The following is a 22,768-nucleotide window of genomic DNA, read 5'->3' on the forward strand; positions in this document are numbered from 1 at the left end:
TTACTTTAAATGGAATAAAACAAAACAGAATAAGATCAAATTTAATAATATTTGCCCATTTTAATGAAGGAAATAACAAGAAACTAAATAAAATAAAATCAGCTTGGAAATGTTATTTTAAATGTTCCAAAAAGTTTACAAATTGAAGCAAAATCTTAAGGTTCAGAATTGTAACATATTGCCTTGGTGGATATCCCAGGAATGATTTCCATCAGGAAAAAATGAATAATTGTTAAAATCTGATACCTGTGTGTGAGATAACCTACAACAAATAAACAACAAAACAATAACCAACCTTCAGAGAAAATGATGGTACAAAAACAGTGCAGATATTACTTGGTAATTAAATTTGATATTCTTTATTGAATATCCACAACATTTACAAATCACCAAAACTGACAAAACAAGAAATAGTGAAAGTGAAATATTTAGTAGTTGCTGATTATTTTATATATAGTGATGCTCATTTAAAAGCCAGTACCTACTGTAATGGTGCTGGACCATAAGATGTATGTGCCATTTGATGAAATACCACCTAACATTTCCCCCTCCTCTTTACTTCATACTCCTTAACATCAGGTATAAACATACATACTCTTCTCCATACTGTATTAGCACCATACTGAAAATTGTAGAGGGTGTAAATTTGTATTATTTCTATTTAAAACATAATAGTTAATTTTATAATTTGGAACATGACTATATTTGTTGATAGTGACGAGAATATATGCATTATTGGTATGAATAACTGTGCGCATTTGTCCTTACTTTAAAAAAGGCAACGTTCAAATATGTGGAATACATTCAACCTAACTGTAAACTCAGCAAGTAAACTGCTTGCAGGTTCACTCAATGTACCAATGTCTAATGTACCATCACTGGTCATCAGAAATGAAAGGAAATGACAAGTAATGTTGCACAGAAGAGCTATTATTGTTAAAGAAAATAGGAAAAATCTGAAGGAGGTGGATATTCTATCTATCTATCTATCTATCTATCTATCTATCTATCTATCTATCTATCTATCTATCTATCTATCTATCTATCTATCTATCTATCTATCTATCTATCTATCTATCTATCTATCTATCTATCTATCTATCTATCTATCTATCTATCTATCTATCTCTTGTACCGGGGATGAGCTTCGGTCACACTGGTTTGATTGGTAAACTCATGGTAATAAGTAAGCCTTATACTGCAAGCATGACTGTTGTGGGCTACAGAAAATGTTGGGATATGTCCCATGTTGGCAGTATGGTTAGCACTGTTGCCTCACAGCAAAAAGGTTCCCTTTTTCGAAACCTAACAGGGGCATTTCTGTGCGGAGTTTGCATGTTCTCCCTGTGCTTGTGTGGGTTTTCTCCAGGTACTCTGGTTTCCTCCCACAGTCCAAAAACATGTATGTCAGGTTGATTGGTGACTCTAAATTGCCCATAGGAGTGAGTGTGAGTGTGTGAGGTTGTTTGTCTCTATGTGGCCCTGTGATGGACTGGTGACCTGTCCAGGGTGGACCCCTGCCTTTCACCCAAAGAGAGCTGGGATAGGCTCCAGCAGATCCCTGTGACCATAAATAGGATTAAGTGGGTATAGATAATGGACAGATGGATAATATAATATAACATAATACAATATAATTTAATAAATATAATATAATATAATATAGACCAGGAGGTGGCGATAATGCACCTAAAAGCTGTTTGCAGACTGCCAACAATTCGCAGAGGAAGAAAAAGCGACAACGAAGAAGAAGAAGAAGAAGCTCTGGTCCCATCTTGGTGTGAGAGGGAACGAAAACCGTCCATATTACAGCTGCTTTGTCAGGTACTGTATTTCTTTAAAAGCAATTGTCATTTGTTATAACATCGCGCTATGGTTAAATGTTAGGTTTTGTGTACGTTATGTGCTGTATAAAAGCGCCTGCGATATTAATATGCGGAGTTATTCCGGCTCACAGCTGTTTGGTAACGTCAGTTGTGCTAACATGCTAACGCTCGGTTAGCACTTAAAGAGTTGCGCATTAAAAACGACACTTATCATCCCTGAACGGTCCAGTCCATGTGGCAGTGCTGTTATTGCTGACAGGCAGTGGTATGTCTTTGGTCTATTTCTTAAATATCGCCGACAGGAAGGTCTCCTTCTTCACCCAGACTGGTGATTGTGGCTCACCAGGATCGCCATATGTGCCACTGGATTTCATTGCCTGCAACATGGCCTGCTCCTTTACATTGGCCGGTATTGGCTCTCAGGAGGACTAGGTTGTGTTTAGGACTTGTCTCGTCTGCAGGGAGTAGATTCACATTATAATTTATATGAAATTACAGCTCGTTAATCACTGTATCCTGGATTATTTCCATAGAAACTGAATGGCGTTGTCTTCTTTGTAAGGATTAACCCATTGGAGCAGCTCCCACTTTAAAAAAAAAACACATTGTGTTTTTGCTGTAGTATTAGGAGTGGTACAAAACGTTTGCTCTTTACCTTTACAAAACTGTTGAATGAGATTTGAGACAATAAGAGCTGAACTGGGACACAGCTACAGACTGATTACAGGTGCAACACCACTCAGCCTGTTAAATGTGACGATGGCCTGGTTTTTCTTCATATTCAGCTGATTTTGTAGGAATCAAACTGTAATAAAGTTAGAAAATAGAATAGTGCGTGCGTGCCTGTGGTAGTCCAAAGGTATGTCTTGCGTTTTTGACAAAATGATAACTGAATAATTGTAATAGTGGCCAAAGGAAGCAGTAGTTAATCAGTAGTTCTTCAGTCGCAGCTCCTGAATGTAGGTCACAAACAGTCTGTGATTATCTGCAACATGGCCTTTTATATTTGGACACTGCACTATAATGATAATGATGTGAGCTAGATGTAAAATAAGTTAAAAGAAAGCTGTTGAAATCATTCTTCTGACCCGAGCTTTTTCCTGCTGTAGTCTATAAACCATCCAGTACCTTTGTACCAGTTTAAGTATCTGTAAACACCCAGTATAACTAGTAAAATACAGTTATTCTCCTTGCCAAAAAGTAATTACAGCTAAGCTACAGCTGTTTTCTACAAAGGTACTGGATGGTTGATAATCTTTAAAATATTACACGCAAGGATGAAATAAAGCGAATCTGAGACAGAAAAAAACTTATTAGACTGGACAGGTTTTTCATGAACAATGTGATTAAATGTTTTGGCTTGTGAAACTGGCTGAAGTGAGTAAAACAGTAGGCTACAGCCGAATGAAATTGACATATATTTGTCACAGACAAATGCTGCAGATAATCAGACTTTCAGTCACGCTTAACCAGCTGGCTAATGAAACCAAGGTCCTGTAACACCCACCTCCATGAGACTTTTGTGCTAGAACTGAAACTGAAAAATGGAAAGTAGAAACTGAAAAAATGAGACTTGAAACTGAAAAAATATTTAACTTCAATGTCCTCATTTCTGTTCAGTTCTTATTGTCTCAAACCTCATTCCATGCAAAACAGGATTAAAGAGCCATTTTCCTGTTTTTATTGTGCAACATACTGTCACGACAACTGTCTCTTGAACAGTGAGGTTGCAGAATTTCACCACGTTACTTTTGAAAAGCTTTAGATGACATCATACAGCTGACTAACATCTTCACTCATCTCTCAGCACTTCTTATGGTGATGGACCCTCCTGGTGGGACAGACGAACGACAAAGACAGGCAGAGCGTCTTCAACGGGAGGAGGCATACTATCACTTCATCAATGAATTGAGTGAAGAGGAGTACCGCTTAATGAGAGACAGCAACCTGCTGGGCACTCCTGGTGAGAAAAAAAACTCCAAAACATTTTGTTTTGTCAATACGCTAATCGAGATTGCCAGTGTAGCCTTAGGCTGGGGACACACTAGCTGATTTTAAAATCTTCACCGATTTTGAAAATGTGGGAGACCCCAGACATACGGACAGTTTCAGCTGATTTTTAATATTATGATTCTCTGAATGCACACACTAGAGGATTTGACCAGACCTGGAGACCAGATACCTGGTCTTTGTAGTAATGATTTCATGTTGGCGATTCCACAGACACAATATTTCACAGAAACTTGTGTGATCAAATGTGACTTCACGACCAACGCCTTCTCATTGTTAGCCCTATTGTGGTACGTCTTAAACAATTCATTAAAAAGCCACCCGTGTTGTTGGCATAATCCAACAAGCATGTCTTCTTTATCAATGCTCCTTTTGGTGCTTGTTTTGTTTTGATTTGCTACCAAGTTTGAGAGGCGTAAAAGTACATTTGGTGGATGACGTTTTCCGAGATGCTTGCTCTTGTAAATATCAAACATGTCAAAGCTCTGCTCTGATCAGGAACAATAAAATAATCTTGAAGACACCACACACTTGAGGATTGTTTAGAGAAATAATTGGTTGTGATAAACCTTGAATCAGGCTACACCCCCACATTCACAGGAGAGGGCAAATCTGGCATAAAATCGTCTAGTGTGTGGCCAGCCTTACTCACTTAGTACTAAGAATATAAAATTTTTAACATGCCTACTGTGTAACAGTCACCAAATGTAAGATGTTCACACCGCTACTGTCAACTCATAACATCGAGCCTTTTGATGTGTTTTACAGGGGAGGTTACCGCTGAGGAGCTGCAGCAGCGTCTTGATGGAGCAAAAGAGCGTGTTTCATCTCAGCCCCATACTGAGCAGCGCTTGCAGACTGCTGATGCTGGAGAACAGCAAAGTAGTAGCAGTGAGGGACAGGAGAGATGGGCTGGAGGGAGACAAGGGGCAGGTATGGTGGATAGGGAGGGATTTGTCTCCTCTGAAACCCAAGCATTGGTTTTATTTGTGTAAAATTGTTTTACTCCTTCTTAAGCTGGTTTTAGAAAGTTTTTCTTTTTGGAGGATTTTGAGAAAATGTTGCAAAATTGCAACAGTGGATCACCATCCACCATGATTGTAGTATCACCATCTTAACTGTTACAAAATCGATAGATAATTAGGCATTGATTATACAACAATATCAAAATATCTCTGAAAAATTATTTTATTGGCATGAAACAGTTTGACACAGCATGAGAAAATGCATATGAATATGACCACTTAAATAGCATTTATAATTCATGCTGTAATGCATTTTGACATGATAAACTGCAAGGGAAATGAGTTTTTGATCTTGCTAAACTGGAATTTTATTACATCAGTCCACCACGGTTTCTACATATGCTTGAACATCATAATTTTGATTTTTGATGTATGAGGAGTCTTCCTGGTTGTTTAATCCACCCTTGTTTGAGATTCCTTATGCGTGATATGAAAGGAAACATTTTTTGATCTGTAAAACACAAACAACAATTGATGCACTTGATGTGTATCCAGCCTTTTAGTGCCTGCAGCAGTTAATTTTTTAAACTTTCCTTGGCGAGTGCCCCACATTATTTTTCTGAACATCAGGAGGAAATGCATTGTGGGCCATCTTTTTCCCGTGGATGGTCTGCCTCTCTTTGGGGTGTTGATTTGGATAAGAGAGATTGCTGTCTGTGTTTGCTGCTCATGCTGCCTGCTCTTCATGACTTCCTTTTCAGGGATCTGTAGAGTTCTTTGGTCTCATTTGTATCGCCACCAACCGTTTACCACACCAAGAATGGTGGTGTTCAAACAAATGTATTTACAGTAGTATGTGGACCCAAAATGGAACTCGTCAGTGGCACATCTTCACAATGATTTGCTCACTTCAATGTAGGATGTGGTAGATCTGCCCTGTCAGGAAACTTGATCAGCTGGGTGTGAAGAGAAAAGTAACTAACCAGTTGTCAAAGCTTGTTACAGCTCACAGCACAGATGTGACTCTGCTCTACTCTGAAGTACACTCCCACTGCCTTGTTTTCTCCGCCCGTCTCTGCTAGCCTAAGGTTAAAGCAAATGCAAAGGGTATACTGTTGCAACAAAGTGGATTTCACACTTGAGTGATGTGTAGAAGCACAGAAATGAAGAAATTATCTGAAAATATGTTGTAGTTTTCTCCTGCAGGAAGTATGATGCATCAAAGTCACAGATGGTTCCTGCTCTTGCCCAAACCTTTAAGCCCCAGAGATGGGGTTTCCTACACGTCTAATTCTACAGAATGGTAGATCAAATTTGCAAACTTGGAAAATTGTCTAAATTGACAAAGTGGTAGTAGGGTCAGCGGGAGGAAGTCATGCCATCTTAACTTGAAACGTGGTATGTGTTGCAGTATTATTTTTCTGCCAGCAGTGATGTACTTCAGAGTCTGAGATATTTGGATATGGAATAGATGCTACTTGACATCTCTTATTATCTAGTGTTCCCTACTAGCATTGCCATATTGCTAAGGTGAAAATACTGATTAATGAAGTAGGTATAAAAAGATAATAAAACAGCAATATATCATGAGTGGATGTCAAGAACAGTGTTTAAAGGGGACCAGTTATGCTTTTTGCAATTTTGTCTCATTAATGTGCTGGTATGATATGGGATGTTCCTAGCTTGAATGAATATTGCTTGCCCAGTGCACAACACAGAAGCAGTTGTCTCGCTTCCAAGTGTGCTTCTGATCCTACTGCACATACCGAGGGGAAAAGAGCTGCTTCAGAAATAAAATGGTTTTATTAATTTAAAACCATGTGAGCATTTTAATGTTGACCCCTGAAATAAATCTATAAACCTGAAATCGCCATATCTTCCATTTAAACACTGCCAATAACAACATTGAATCTGGTTTAGTCCCATGAAAGACAATACTTGTTTGGTAAAAGGTTTGAAACTGCTAAAAGAGTGGGTTTTCTAAGTAGACAATGAAATGCCTTCATTTAATTTTTTTTTTTAATTATTGTTTTCCTAGTATTTTTGGATGGATACATTTTAGTTCACTTTTTTTTGTTGTTTTTTTTTTTTTTGCAGGAGGCATTGAATCTGGAGCAGACACTTCAAATGGCGACTCACTGCTGGAGTGGCTGAACACTTTCAGGCGCACTGGTAATGCTACTCGCAGTGGGCAGAGTGGCAACCAGACATGGCGTGCTGTCAGCCGGACCAATCCCAACAGTGGCGAATTCCGCTTTAGCCTGGAGATCAACATCAACCATGATCAGCCAGACCCCGGGGAGCATAATGAAACGGGGGATACTGCAGAGATGCCAGTGACTGAATCGGACTCAAGTCCATTGACTGTACGCAGAAGGATAACAACCCGGCGCAGACGCAGAAGCACTACCACTCTTTCGGTGAGTCCACCTGCACGTTCTGCACCAGTGGCCCCCCCAACTGCTGCTCAAAGGAGAGGTTCCACTTTGCACTCTTTTGCAGCACCTTTCACTGTTCTCAATCCTCCTCTTGATCAAACAACACCTTTGCAACTTCAGGCCATCAGCGCAGAAGCAGAACAAGGTCATGATGAGGTCTTTGCTTCTATAGACTGCCCCCGTGTATCACCCCAGTCTAGGCCTCAGGACCCAGTTGTGGAAAATGAATCACGTGGCAATAGGACTCGATCACGTGGTTCTGTACGCAGGGCTGCATCAGGGAGTGCGGTTTCATCTCGCTCATCAAGGCAAAGGCGAAGCCGTTCGCCCTTGCATAGAATACCTGTTGCCAGTACCACTACACCATCCAATAGTGGTGTTAGTAGTACTTTTGAACCAGGTAGTGGGACAAGCTCTTTAGCAGAACCTGCAGCTTTAACACAACCAGCTGTAGAGACAGGAGAGCGTGAGAGTGAATCACATGTAATGGGAGCAGGAAGTCCAGTGGTAAGACGTCTCCCAACCATCATGTTGGACCTGCAAGTGAGAAGGATTCGACCAGGTGAAAACCGTGACCGGGACAGCATCGCCAGCAGAACGCGTTCTCATGCCCGGGTTGCTGAAAATACTGTAACCTTTGAAAGTGACAGTGGTGGATTTAGACGTACCATCTCTCGGTCTGAGCGAGCAGGGATCCGCACTTATGTGAGCACTATCCGGATTCCTCTGAGGCGCATCAGTGAGACTGGCTTGGGGGAACCCAACTCCACTGCCCTACGTTCCATCTTGCGCCAGATCATGACTGGATTTGGGGAACTGAGCTCCCTAATGGAGACAGAGGTTGATTCTGAAAATGCTGCATCTATCCACACAGATACTGGTGGCATCAGCAGTAACACCAGACCAGACAGTCATTTGCATACAATTGAGGGTGCAGCTAGCCATGCTGGTATAGGTGGGGTAGATCAGGAGAGGTTACGGCTGGTGGGAAATGAAGAGGACCAGGGTGTGCAGGCCAGATTCGGAGAAAGGGTTGTGAGAACCACAGAGGGACAGGCCGTCAGCAGAGACACAAACAATCTGGTAGAAAATGGTACTTTACCCATCCTGCGGTTAGCACACTTCTTGCTCAGTGATGAAGAAGATGATGAACACCCTAGGGGCCTGACTAAAGAGCAAATTGACAATCTATCCACACGCATTTATGGTCAGGCCAGCCTGGAAGGGGAGATGGGTCGCGCATGCAGTGTCTGTATCAATGAGTATGCACAGGGCAACAAGCTGCGTCGTTTGCCCTGCTCTCATGAATTCCACATTCACTGCATCGACCGCTGGCTCTCTGAAAACAACACTTGCCCCATCTGCAGGCAGCCTATACTTACAGTGCATCATAACTGACCTCTTTGCTCACAAACATAACTATCATTTTGCTGGCTGGCTGAACAGAGCAGACCCAAGTGGGCTTTGCATGTACATAGTGCTCTTGTGGTTTTATTTCTTTGAAAGAATAATTTATGTTTAGGGCTGGGCAATATGATGATAAATGTTGTGTGAGGATAGAAATACATCTGTTTCATATTATTATCGTTTATTTCCTTGTGCAGCAATTTACGGCAGTATTTCTGGTCATTTGGACAACTGTTCCACATGGTATGGTTGCATGGGTGTGGACATGAAAAGTTGGGTTCGAGAATTACATCAATGTTTCCCTCACTTGCGTCTTTTCCTTGCTCTTCTTACCCCAAGATGCAAGGAAAAAATGCATTAAAAACTGTAATGACAGCGATCTTTTTAATAGACAAGTCATTTTTCTCCAGTCCTTAATGTGAAGCATCCAGTCACAACTTGATTTATGATAAAGGGGCGTGTCAGTTTGTAACAGACTTCTGTGAAAAATGCACTTGTGTATCCTCGATTATAACTCCTCTAGACAGCCTCCTTGCTCCTCTGTCCTCATCCCTTTCAGCAGAAATGAGAGCTTTGAGATATCCTTCATCATGGTGAACAGGGATGACTTCCCAACCACCAGTGGCAATATTGAGCCAATTGCTGCTTGGTGCACCAGAACAAGAAGACGATGACACTTCACTGGAAAACACAAGGACAGACAAAAATGAGATTGTGCTTCAATGGAAATGTTTTCAAACATTGTGGTCTACCTTTACAAGAGAAAAAGACTTCAAGGGTGCTAACTAAATGGCTGCTTTTGCATCTGTGCATCCAGTTTGCCTGTCCTCCTCTGTTACAGTGTAGCAGAGAGCAATATCCCGACTGTTTCTGGGAGATGCATCCCAGAGTATTCCCCAAGCAGTGAGGAGACAGTCCTGAATAGGTTTAAACGTATGTTTAGCCTGGTTACGTGAATATGAAATGATCTATATCAAGGCACAAGATTTTGGTCATATCGCACAGCCCTACTAGTGTTGAAGAATGGCACACCAAAAATGTACAAAAAATAAATAAAAAAAAAAAATTAATAAACTAGCAATGCAGAGAATTAACAAGTTTATTTTTTTAGACTATTGTTTTCTGTAATTTAATTGTCCCCCTCTCGCGCTCATGTGATGTGTTTCACTGATCTCTGTCACAAAGCTTCAGAGGCCCATGTCAATGGATGGCCTTAATACTTAAGGAGCTCTTGTTTCCACTGCTGACTACTCTCGCTTTAACTCGTCATACATGGGACATCTCTGTCATAAAAGGACTACACAAATTGCGTATAGACGTGATTTATTCAGTACAAACTGTAAATAACACATCAATGCTTGTATTTAAAGGTTTTAAAGAAATATGCTTCTTACATGCCATCAGGAATCCTGTATTTGTTTTTTTTTTTTTTAGCCTACTCTATTTTAAACTTCTAACAGCCATTCCAAAGTGTCCCTTTACAGATGGATAAGAAATGTATGATTTACTTGGATTTGTTAGAGCAGGGTGTTTTGAAATGGGTATTATTCTGCAGGTCTCAGACCGTATTTTCCGGACTATTAGTCACACTGGAGTATAAGTCGCTTTTAGCAAAAACAGCCTTGTTGAACAGAAAATAACGTGTATACGTCACATTTCTAATTATACTAATTATAGTCAAAATGAATCTATGAGGAATGTAGGCTAGGCATAACAAGAAGTACATTGCAATATTCATTCATCCATGTCAAGTATCGTTAAAAAACTGCGCCAACATCGGGGTGGAGGGGAAGAACCCGCGTGTCTACCTCATCTCTTGGGCTGCCTGAATTCTAACACTCGCTACAAACTTTGTTTCAGCTGCATACTTTACCTACACTTTAAAGTCTGCAGTATAGCTCTTTTGTTTTGGGTAGCATTTTCACTTGTTACACTAGGAGCTGTAGTTTAGTGTGAACATAAATGTTTTTTTTTTTGCAGTGCAATATTACCTTCAATTGAGTCTAGAGTGCCATGAAACGCTAGTGATTACTCAACAAAATTACTGTATATATACACGTAGGCTATAAGTCGCTTTGCTGTATAAGTCGCTGGACAAGCCAGAAGAGTAAAAAAAACAGTGTGCCTTATAGTCCAGAAAATACGGTAAGCCCCATATGAGTACAATTAAAGTAACCAACTAAAATTAGACACTTTGAAATTATGAACATTACTCATATGAGGAGCAAAATTCAAATAAAACACAGAAGGAAAATAATATGTTCTGAGTTGCAATTTAGTGTTGAGTTGTGCAATATGGAGAGAAAACAATATAATTTGTTTTTGCTGTTCATTGTTCACATTGGTAATGCCTGAGTAACATCTCCATTGAAAACATTAAAATTAGTGTTATCTCATGAAGGGTTGCAGTTTTTGTGCGATTCCTGTTTTAGATTACTTAATAAATCTACTAAGGAACATCTTGTAAAATGTAAAAAAAACTTAAAATATTTTTGGTATTACTACCAGTCAAACGTTTGGACACATTTTACCATTGAATTGAATGAGAAAGTGTCCAAATATTTGACTGGTACTGTACACTGAAAAAAATTAAACAAAGCTGCTGTCCATTTTATGTTTTATCTCATTAAAATAATTGGAAATTATCAGCATGATTGTTTAATCAGAACTTTATGATTGACTGGCTGTGGTTAAATGTATTTTTATATGCAGACCACTTAAATTTGCTGCAAGACTTTAAACTGGAATTCTTCATTCAAGCAATGTCATTTTTTGAGCCTGAGCATGGTTTGAGAATGCAGTACACCCTTAATTTGTCTAGATCAGGTCTCTCAAACTTCAGTCCTCAAGGGCCGCTCTCCTGCCTCTTTTCCAAGTATCTCTGCCCTTGCAGCTTCTGATTGGCTGAACACACCTTATCCAGGTAATCATAAGTCGGTAGGGCAGGAATACTTGGAAAACAGGCAAGACGGTGGCCCCTGAGAACTGGAGTTTGAGACCCATGACTTAGAGGCTGTCATGTTAACTGGATTTCTTAGGTCGAAACCTTTCTCTACTCATCCATGGTAGAGATGGTAGGAATCTCAGATTTATCATTCAGGTTGGTTTCACTCCACCCCTAGCCAAAATAGGAATGATAAATTTGAGATTCCTACCAGCTTTCCCTCAGGCCTGGCGAAGCTACTTGGATGAGTAGTGAAAGGTTTCGACCCAAGAACTAGAAATCTAGTTGCCATGACTCAACCTCTAGATAGCTTCACCTGGATGATTGAGAATCTTCACACACGCTCTTAACTTTTGGATGGTGGTTGTGAGCCAGAACCCTGGTTGGACCTGCCTTTAACCAGTCAAGTGCAGAGGAAGAAGCAGGAAAGTTGTAGAGACCAAGAAGGCGGTAAAACGATGTGAATGCTCTTTGCTGAAGCCAACTAGCTGAACACCACCATTTGGAGTAACAGGTAAGTAAAGAGTCAAAAATTACATACTGGTAACAATAAAGTTAGTTCAACTGAACTTTGCTTCTGGTTCTTTGGGTTATGTCAGCCCTTGTATTTGATATCTTGTCAGTCAGTAAAAGCCTTTCAATGGTCGTTCAGTAAGCTGTGGGGTGGATTAGTAGCACTTAAGGTGGCCCAGCTGCAGACAAAAAAAGTGGGTAGGTTCTGGCTCATACTTTCGTTTCACACCCATCTCCATCCAGTTCTCTCTTTTTTTTTTGTTTTTTTTTGTTTTATTTGCACAAAAGTCTCAGGGGGTGGGTGTTACAGGATCATGTCCTTATTGGCCTGCTACTTTTGAGTGACTTATTGGACTTCGTTCTTTATGGAATGAGATTTGAGGCAATAGAAACTGAACAGAAGTGAGGGCATTGAAAGTAAATAATTATGCTTTCAGTTTCAGCTTTCGTGTTTTCAGTTTTGATTCTGTTTTTCAGTTTCATTTTTTTCATGAAAAAATTAGAACTAAAAAAATGAAACTAAAAAACAGAAAATTGAAACTGGAAAATTTAAAACTGAAACTGAAAAAATAAAAATTGAAACTGAAAAAATAATGACGTACTTTCAATGTCCTCATTTCTGCTCAGTTCTTAGTGTCTCAAATCTCATTCCATACTGAGGGCAAGGTTCAAGTCCCAACAAACCTGGGTCTCAGAAGCCTTCTTTTTGGTGAATGTCCATTTGGCCACTTGCAAAGGTGAATATTTATTCTGTTCTTATTTAATAAGTTAAAAACCTGATTTATCTGATGTAAAAATGCTTTATATACAAAAGCAGATAAGGAGACGTGGTGGTGGAATGAGTAAGTTCAGTAGTGTGTAGTGTATTTGTATATAATCAAATGAGTCATTTTTGCGAGAAAACATTAGTTTTTATTAAAAAGCCTCTAACTAATTAGCCAATGTGGCAAACCCAATATTGTGTCATCAAATTATTAAAGTGAGAAATGGATTTTGACAATTAAACATTTTAATTTGACACATTTAAGATTGATGGGTTTTAATTGTTACACACTTTATTTTGAAAGGAATAGCCGGAAGTAGCTACTTCTGTTTTACGTGCGTCTTGACGCCTCCTGCAACAGCACCTGCGCCGTCCAGCCGAGAGATAATGTTCCGTGAGCAGCAGCGGCCGCAGCCCGGGACTGGAGCCGCCTTCCCCGGTGAGCCATGAGCATGCTGCGGCCTCCTCGTCCCAGTATCACCGGCACCCGTTCACCACCAGCACGATGTATTTCAACCGGAGAGCCAAGAAGATACACAGTGAGGGAGGTACGCTTAAAAAAAAAACACTCCATCTAATCTTTGCTCCACTGGGGTTCTGCCCGCCGCTCAGTTCGTGGCCCGTCAGTGCAATCCGGTGTTTCTGTCCCTGTTAGGACCAGGTCAATCCTTATTGTGATAGCGGCCTGTGCGGAGCGAAGCTTTGAGTGTCTGCTATGTGCTTTGCATAATAACGATGATCGCTACTGTCCGGGACTGCGGCATGCACGGGGGGCTGATTTACTGGACCGGTATTTATCCTCCAGCTCCAGTCCGCTGTCTGGCATCGGTTTAGGATGCAAGGGCAAGCAGACTGCAGGTGCCTGCTGCAGGTAGACGTCTGTATCTGTAGCGGGTATTTTTATATAGTCATTGTCATTAGAGTGCTGATCGGGTCTGTGGCTTAGCATCACCAACAGAGAACCTATTTGTCCCCGACTGGATGGATGTAAATCTGTTGTGTGGCCTTATGACCATTTTAAATGTATATTTGTTTCCCATTGCATCACTGAGGTATTATATAATTTTCTGTCAGACTCCATTGAACCTCCTCCTTTCCTATGGGCTGCGTCGCCTAAAACGTGGCGATGTTTCGATATTCGTCATGTTCGTGTGTGTGTGTGTGTCTGTGTGTTAGTAAATAAAATGTTATTTTGCATTTCAAACGTGCAGCTCGTATAGATCAGTCCAAGACCACTTCACCGACTTAAACAACACGTGACCGCCTAAGGAGCGCTCCTATTCTGAGCCGTGCTGAAATGAGTCTCACCTCACCTTAAGGCCGTCCCCGTCCACAGCCTGGAAGGGGATGATTCAGGTTGTTGCTGTGTCTTCCGTCTGAACCAAGGCGATTTATTTTAAATACATTTCCTATACCGATCTGCAGGGTGTTGGCTACTGTCTCACTTCTTGGCAGAAAATGCTGCACCTTCTCCTCAGGATGAGGATGCATCTGATGATTTCACACATGGCAAACAGACAAGACTGTCCTGAGAGCGGGGAGCATGTGTCCTGCTCATCCAGTGGCTGCCCTGCTGCTGTGGGTGTTTGTGTGTGGTTGCATGCCTCTTGCAGATTCCAGAAATAGAAAGCAAGGGACACTTTGAGCAGAGACCAGCACCGACGGAAGCGTATTGTCTTCAGGCCAGAGTTTCCCAGATATGTGTTGTTTAAAAAGTTAGACAACTGGATATTTTGACAATGAGACAGTCCAGAAGACAGTCCAGAAGACAGTCCAAGTCCAAATGATAAGCATCAATGTCAAAAGGTGGAAGCCTATCTGACAGTTTAGTGAGATACAATACGTGCCTTTAAATAACACTGATAGAGCATGTTTTGGTCTAAAAGTTAGATATGTGATGTTTAGCAGTGCCCTATTTAAAGCACAGAATTGAAACGAGCATCATTTGGTATGTACATGTGTTCCCGTCTGGCTTCTCCCTGGTGCCTTTGCTGTAATCTCTTGGAGCCGGACCTTTTGATTCTTTGCTCCAATTAGCGAGCTGCCACATCCCTGGTGATGACGTCCACAGTTACAATCTGTCACAGCATGTTTTAAATTTAAGGCCACCACAAACTGTGACTGTGTTTCCAGAACCACCTTTTACATGAGTTCTCACAAACAGAAAGCAAGTATCACATTGGTTGAGAAACCACAATATGCTGTAGAAAGACATGTATTTTAAAATGATGTCACAATGCTGAGGTAAACCACATGTAATGAAGATTGCAGCTTCTGCAGATCGTCTCGTGAAGACCACAAGGATTTTTATTTAAGTGTAGAGACACTTGTTGCCCCAGTGTTGGTGGGCCTAGTTTATGCAAATAATGCAGCTCAACTAGCTGTCAACAATATGTCTGTTTTGGTAAGATAATGACTGGTTGTCATGGCTGCTAAGCTACTGAAGATAACGTTGGGAAGATAAGAGAGGCCTAATAAATTGCAGCAAGAAGGTATTTACATAAACCGGACACATGGGGGCAATCCTGAACAAGTCACAAGTTTTTGGTCAAGTCCATTTATGTGCATCAGACTGAATCTCATCTGTCATTAATGCTTCTAATGACAGTGGCGTACAAACGCATTTACAGTGCGGTTATTGACACTTAGATACATTGTGTGTGGTATGTGTATATTGACTTGTTGTCTTGTGTGTGTTGTTTTCTCCTGCCGCGGCCTCTCTGGCACCCACAGAGCAGTTAGTCTTGACCACCATTAGACAGGAGGCTTCTGAACTGCAGGACCCAGGCCAGGGCGCCAGCGCTACCATGCGTGCCCGCCTCACAGACAGGTTTGACAAAAGTGAGTTTGCTCAAATTAGACTGGATGACGCCCCATTTGTGTCCAGAGGCCCAAGGTGCATGTGGCCATGCCATGCGCGGCAGCTTGGAACAGCTGTCTCCTATCCCCCTGGCCCTCAAGAGCTACAATGTCCAATTGCGGTATGTCTCTGATTCTCATCTGAAAGGGTTAAGATGTGATATTTCTGTTGTGGACCCTGAATAATCTGTAGCTCCTTGGGGCCTGGAGTGATGAATGCTGAACAGGACTTATCCCTCTCACTGCATGTGCTTGTAGATTGTGGGGTGACCACTCATTTCAGACTGTGGTGATGAAGACAGGCTGATGTGCACTGGGGTCTTGAAGGTACACCTTCGATTATGAATAGAGGTGCATGCTGTAAAAAAACAACACATGTATGTATGGACATGGCATGCCCGAGCACTGCTGCATGCATATATGACCCAGCACAGACTGTGAGCAGGAGTCAGAGAGGTAGCAGGGTAATAGCTGCATGTAGGGGCCTTGCATGTTTTCTGCCAGCTAGAGATGTATGTTAACCTGTGTGAGTGTGTGTGAGAGAGAGTGTGTCCACAAAACAGTGTGAGTGTGTGCGTGTACATGCTCTATGTGTGCATGGCCACATTTTTAGTGTATTTTGTGTGTGCGTGCGTGTTGCAGTCTCACCTGTAGGATTGTCACGTTATGGATTAGCAGCAGGTGAAGTTGCAGAGCAGACAGAGAGGGGATTATCATGCGTGCTCACTTCGTCCGTAAGAGGCTTTCTTGCCTTACTTCCTTCTCCACTACTGGTACAAATGAGCTCACTAGAAATGCTGGAGACCAGGTTTACCAGGACCTGCAAATAGGACCTGCAGGTCACCTAAGACACTAGGACATCCATGGGAGGTATAGGTCATCCCCGGAGATGATCCTCTGTTGGTAATTCTTTTCTGGCCACGCAGCCAGATTGTGGGTTGGACAAAGACATGGGGAGGAAGATATTTTATGCCTTTTAATTTAAGTCATTGATGTAAGTGAGACAGTTGTGGTTTTAGTGTTTAGCTCAACAAAACTTTGTCAGGGCACTTGGCTGTTAAAGGATTAAAACCTGAAACTATGCTGTTAATGGAAAACAAATCTATAATCCACCATGTTTTCAAGACACAGAGACAAAACATGCTGGGATGAAATATGCATGCTCTGATTTAAAGATGTACATTTAGCCATCTGAAATGTTTTGACAGTTTTTCAGATGAGCCAGAGTATAGCTTGTGGGGGTGGGAGTGCCTTGGCAGCTGGGGATAATTTTACAGATACTATAACTGCTGTTATGATGAATAGCTCTTTCCTTTCTGGCTCATTTCATCTCTGGGTTGTATTTGGAAGGTTGTGCATCTCTTCTAGTCATGGTTGGATTTGAAAAGCTATGTTTTATAAACTCACTTTTGGCAGTTATGCTGATTGACACAGCTGCTGAGGTGGATATGGTGACAGTGGTTGATGTGCCACATCTTGAGTGAGGGCTGGGGCAGAGCACCAAGGTAGAGTGTCTGGAGAAAAATGCTCTGCCATGCTGGAAAATATAGATGAATTATGCAGCCTGTCCCAATCCATTATTCAGTAGCTTGGCTAGTAGAAGTAGTGGAAGTTAGGCACCAGGCCAGAGCATCTTTGGTTCAGGCCAAAACACAAAGTTAATACTCCACATTAAGATATCACAGAGCACGTGGTGAGTGGCATCTTGTTCTAATGACAATTCATCTGTGTGCATTTTCACACCGCGTTGCCCTGATTCAATTTACCTGAGGTTATTTGATCTATCCACGAACGTATTTGGATTTAATACGCTTCTAATGACACATATACACAGAGAGTTATTATGCTTCTCTGCATAATACATGGACATTTGGGTGATTAAGCCAAGGGATTGTTTTTTAGGAAACAGAGCACGTCTTGTTTAAGCCTCAGCAACCCAATAGCTACTAGTATCTTCCCAGCACAGTACTAGATCAGGGTGTTTGCTGGGGGAGGATCAGTCTAGTCTTAACCTGTTCTGGCTTCAGGTTCTCAGACCTATGGTACCTGACCGACTAGCCTTGGGTGTAATTGACCTGCCAGTGCTCTGCTGGGGTTTTGCTGCTGACTCATCACCGGATCATCAGTAATGAGTTACAAAGGTGACTGCACCTCTACTCCATCAGAAGTGAGTAACTGAGGCATTGATCTCCTCAGGAATGAATCAGTGCTGAAATGGGGCTGCTGAGAAAGCCGTTATTGATCTCTCTCGGAAAGGTAGTGTCTACAGGGGTTAAAAAGTATAGGGCGGGTACTGTAAATAGTTCTGTAAGCAAAGAAATGAAAAAGGTATTGAAAAAACAGATAATACATGATGAAAGAGAGAAAGGAAGAGGAAATAACTGTTGCAGTGACAGGAAAAAAAAAAAGATTACGTTACAGCTAATATGCAGTGCCCTTCACTACCTTTAACCTTCTATCACCCTTAATCATTTTCTTACAATCGCTCTGTGTCTTGATTGACCCCAGTGCGGTGTGGAGTGCTGAGCTGTGATTGTGACTTATATCTCTGTTAGGCCTGGAGGTAATAGCCTGGTCAGAGACACAGAGATGAGAGATAGTGTGCTTATTATCATTTTTGCTTGGATAGACTTTGACCCTTGCTCTCGGCATCGTGCAGGGACATTGTACTCTGGTGTGGTATCACAGTATACAAAGGTTTGAGGTTTAAAATTGTCTTCAAGCTCCTAAAATCTCATGCAGAATAGCAACAAAGCATATTACAACACAAAGACTGAAGGTTTGCCTCTAATAAATGTCTAATAAATTTGAGTGCCCTCTTCAAATACTGCTCAGTTTAACAAAAAAAGATGTTTCCTGTAAAAACACACAACTTACTGTCTCTTTGAATGGAGCAGTGGAAGTCTGATATGTGATAAGAGCAAACCCACTAGATAAGCCTGAGTAGTTTATGCCTGGCTCGTTTTACAGCTCCTTGCCTACTTTAGAAGAGGCCTGAATGGAACAGAATGATATTAACCTAATTTTGGTTAGAAATGAGGGGGAAAAAAACGATCTGTCGAAAGTAGGAATGTAGCTCTGCATAAAACCGAGCTCCAGGACTGTGGAAATTGAATCTGCTAATCTGCTACACCCTGCCAGTCCATATTCTTTTCTAAATTATTGATGCAATTAGTCTGTTGTTTTCACTTACAGCATCAAACTAGACACAAATCCCATGAACTGATACAACTAACACATACAGATAAGAACTACAGTAATCACATTAGAAATAAAGTAATGTAGTATCTCCTGCTGATGTACTGTAACTCACATCAAAGTGTTTAGTGACGCATAAGAGCTGGGAATTAGCACTAGAATACAGGTCTTGTGGGACCAGGACAAGAGTAGTCCCACAGTATCAGGATTTTGAGCCTGTCTTACCTGTGGCTCACTAGACCAATGCACTCTAGGTTATATTCTGTTTTGCATTAGTGGAGAAGCAGGATGGCACACGGTTTACCTGTGGTCACTACTGTGGCATCACAGTGGAAGGTTGCAGCGACATGAAGTGATCTCCTGATGGATGGTTTCTGTCTCAGGGATGTCATTTGAACCATCTGTGCCCTGATCGCAAGACCTTAAGGCGATACGAGGCTTCTGGCCCTTTAAAAGCACAGTCCCGGCTTTGTCCCTCCGCGGCACCGCAGCAGCTCCACATGGCTTCCTCCCGTTGTCTGAGCTGTTGAAGCGAGTACTTCGGGTTCAAATCGGAGGGAGGGGATTGACCAGAGCGTATACACCAGGGCTCCCTGAGGCGGCAGGTGGACAGATGACAGGGCGGCGGAGCTCAGCGGGCCAGCATCTTTCACCAGGGCCGGGGGATTCCTCTTCAGCAAGGCCGAAGGAGGAGAGAGGAGGCACGGGCGTGCTGCTGCATCTGTCCTCGCCCAGGTTCGCTGTTGTTTTACCAGCTGAGTAAACTGTGGCGTACAAACCCGTTTCCACCGCTCGTACGTCCCCACAGTGTGCCTGCAGAGCCGTGCGCACTGTGCCGTCGTTAGGCGCAGTCGAGGATGAATAATGTCCCGCTCCTGGAGCTCATGCGGGGGTGAATGAGCGGAGATCACGACGCTTTAAAATGGTTGGACATGACAAAGCCAGGCGGGCGGGGAGACAAGGAGTCTGCAGAAGAAGCGTGTTGCATCCTCACCTGTCACTTTTTCCGGGGGGTCGTTCGTGCCTGAAGCGTAATGACAGCCGCGGTGCGCGCCGGGTCTTCGCTGTGGACAAGTTGACGTGCTGATGAAATAGGCAGACCCGGGGTGTTTGTTCGCCATTGTGCATCCCTCAGCACATCCATTATACGCGGGGGGTCCCGTGGGTGTCTCGAAACGTGCGTGTGTGCATCGCCTGTACCTGCATAATAATACGAGGGGGGTGGGGGCTGTTTATAACGGGAAACGTCAGTGAATCGACCCACCGGTTTCAGTATATATCAGCAATACAGTAGCATCTAGTCCTCATTGATCGCCTTTTGAACTGTAAACCACGTCTATGTCTCTGCCTCTCCCTCGCTCTCCCCCCTGTCTCTGTGCCTCTGTCTCTGGCTCGCACTCACTCAGCCTCGCCTCTCTCCCATCAAACCAACGGTGCAGGACCTGCTTGCTCGTCCGCCGGATACCGCAAGGCAGATGATGAGATGTCCGGGACCACTTCCCAGGCAGAGCCAGTAGACGCCACAGCGCGCACGGTGCTGCTCAACCGGGCGCAGAATACCAAGTTCTGCGACAACCATGTGAGGTAGGTGTGACCCTGGGCTTTTGTCAGCTGTAGCTTTTGTTGTGAGGCGTGTGTGGCTTTAAATGCACGGAGGTTTTTGCGCTGGGTGTACGTTCAAAGTCTGAGCTGAGAGTAGACAAGTTGATGAGCCACATTAATGTAGGTCCAAACAAATTTAATGTGGTTTTGTTACCCAGAAGGATGTTATCAGAGTTTGAACAAAATATGCAGGATTTGCATCTTTTATTTTGTGTTTATTGGTATGATCACCCTCATTGTTAGATTAGTAAAACAAGTCTGTGAGGATACAGGGCCCGTAGGTATCCCTCCCCTGGCTGAAGGACACCAACAGAGTGAATGTTGAAGGGCATTACAGCCTGACTGTATGTTTTTTGGTCCCAGTGTGTCATATGCTACAAGTTGACTTTGGACCATTGATATTTTGTTTTTTTTTCTCTTAAGCCTTTATCACAAAACACTGTAACTTTGTCAAATAAGAGTAAAAATGTTCTTTAGTTCTAAAATTAATGTAACCCTGAGAACCCTGTAACCCTTTCAAGAGAAACTCTATCGATAAGCCTATTTAATAACTCATCTATTAAGTGAGTATTTATAACTGCAGCAAAGGGTGATGTTGACGTATTTCACTGCCTGAAGTCCACTTGATGGTGGAAAAGTGCTTCACTTAATGTGTTGATTGATCAATACGCCCTGATGAATATTTGAGGCGCCAATAAAAGTAAAGTAACTACACTTACATGTAAATCACAGAAACGTGTCCGTTTGTGAAACTAGGAGGTGTGATCAGAAAGTGAGGGGCCATGGGTTTCACTGAGGATAAGTGAGGTACGGTTCTGTTAGGTTTGACTCTGTGATCAGAGCAACACAGGCCAAGAAGAAGTGGGCTACATAAGAGTATTGTTATTGCACATATTGTCCAGGTGTGTTGCAGTGATCCAAAAGTGAAAATGTAAGTGATGTGTAGAGGCAGGTCACTGACTGAGCGTAATGGTATGTCCTGTGGAGAATAATATCTTTTTATCAACAACATCCCAGCTGTGGTTGGCATGTTTAATGGCCAGCCGTTGACTGTACTAAGATACTAACACAGAGTTAGGTAAACAGTGTAATTCAGACATATGCTACTGTACGTTTTCCCTAGTGTTTAACTTTGAATTTATCCTTGTTTGTAAGTACTTACGGTGGCTGGCGCCATTAGCAGCTCTGAGCTCATGTTCTGTGGGTGGAAAGGTTCTCGTTTGTCAGGTGACGTTCAATAGTGTTGCCATTATTGTCAGCAGATTCAATTTTACTTTTAAAAGGAGCTTATTGCAGCTGTACAAATAAGATTACGGCAGGTGCTCCCTGAATCATCTGACTGGATCGTCTACAGTGTCCTGCCCCTGCCGTTGGCTCATTGGAGAGTCAGGAACACCCTGGCCTCGAGAGACGTGCCCTCTAATGTCCATGTGTTCCTGTAATTATATTGTTTATGTTTCAAAGGTTCAATAGCCTTATTGATTTTCTAGATTAAAGCCTTGTAGCTTTTATCTATATACTCAGCTTGCATCCTCCCCATTCCCTGGTTCCCATGCTTCAATATTTTATTGTATGCATTTCTTTTATGGAACATGAGCATTAGTACTGTTTTCCTGTTTACAAATGCAGCAGAGTAACATGTTCATCAATCTTAGAAAGGAGACAGAATGAGAATTTCTTTGACAAACTTGCACTTGTATTTTTAACACGTCTATCTGTGTCCTATGTAGGGACCATTCCTCTCTGAACTCAGCCCAGTGACTTCTTTTGACCTTTTTAATGTATGAAAAGCACTGACCTTTTTTTTTTTTTTTCTTATAATAAAAACACAAAGAGGAGCACAGCAGCAGGAGAGTTACCCCTGCAGCTAACAGCTGTTAACACTATCAGCACGTTGCACATATACTGCCTGAAAAATAACACAAGATGTTTTTTCCTGGGTTTTATTTTTTTCCCCCCTAATCCATCAGAAACATGCACGTCACTGGTGTGTGTTCATCACTTAGTTTTGATTAGATTAATCTGGCTTTACGTGTTAGATCAGAGGTGTAGTATCACTAACTCCAGACACAAGCTATCAACAACAGAGCTTCAGGGTCAGGACATTGTCTGTGTGTGACAGACTGAGCAGCTGTTGCTACTCCTTTGTATGTCATGTCTTGCTCTTTGTAATTCGTGTCCGTGTGAGTGGGGCAGATGGAAAATTGTTATGGGTTCATCTCCTAGGAGATTCCCATCTGTAA

The 22,768-nt window shown here is 42.1% G+C and overlaps 2 protein-coding genes across 7 annotated transcripts in view; both read left to right on the forward strand.

Annotated features, from left to right (window-relative positions):
- The first annotated feature begins 1,731 nt into the window (after nt 1–1,731).
- rnf6 (ring finger protein (C3H2C3 type) 6) lies at nt 1,732–11,046 on the forward strand. The gene is made up of 4 exons (XM_026292441.1): nt 1,732–1,824; nt 3,634–3,789; nt 4,605–4,769; nt 6,899–11,046. Exons 2-4 carry the CDS (start codon nt 3,642–3,644, stop codon nt 8,635–8,637), a joined length of 2,052 nt encoding a protein of 683 aa, XP_026148226.1. The 5' UTR covers nt 1,732–1,824; nt 3,634–3,641; the 3' UTR covers nt 8,638–11,046.
- A 2,170-nt stretch (nt 11,047–13,216) lies between these two features.
- The window catches only part of atp8a2 (ATPase phospholipid transporting 8A2), a 50,063-nt gene continuing 40,511 nt past the window's right edge, over nt 13,217–22,768 (forward strand). For 3 of the 6 annotated variants that reach the window (XM_026291948.1, XM_026291954.1, XM_026291950.1), the window contains exons 1-2: nt 13,217–13,414; nt 20,330–20,507. In XM_026291948.1, coding sequence (XP_026147733.1) covers nt 13,372–13,414; nt 20,330–20,507 — 221 coding nt within the window. In that variant the 5' untranslated portion in view covers nt 13,217–13,371. Of the gene's footprint in view, nt 13,415–19,115; nt 19,659–20,329; nt 20,508–22,768 lie in introns of those variants that run through there. The other 3 variants (XM_026291949.1, XM_026291951.1, XM_026291952.1) reach the window with 3 other exon arrangements.

The sequence above is a fragment of the Mastacembelus armatus genome, chromosome 20 (genome assembly GCF_900324485.2).
Source record: "Mastacembelus armatus chromosome 20, fMasArm1.2, whole genome shotgun sequence".
Taxonomy (NCBI): Eukaryota; Metazoa; Chordata; class Actinopteri; order Synbranchiformes; family Mastacembelidae; genus Mastacembelus; species Mastacembelus armatus.

Excerpts from the sequence above, each read along its gene's own strand:
- rnf6 (XM_026292441.1), top strand. The coding sequence starts at position 3,642 with ATGGTGATGGACCCTCCTGGTGGGACAGACGAACGACAAAGACAGGCA. Across the intron at positions 3,790-4,604 it reads CAACCTGCTGGGCACTCCTG|GGGAGGTTACCGCTGAGGAG; the intron begins GTGAGAAAAAAA and ends TGTGTTTTACAG. Across the intron at positions 4,770-6,898 it reads TGGAGGGAGACAAGGGGCAG|GAGGCATTGAATCTGGAGCA; the intron begins GTATGGTGGATA and ends TTTTTTTTGCAG.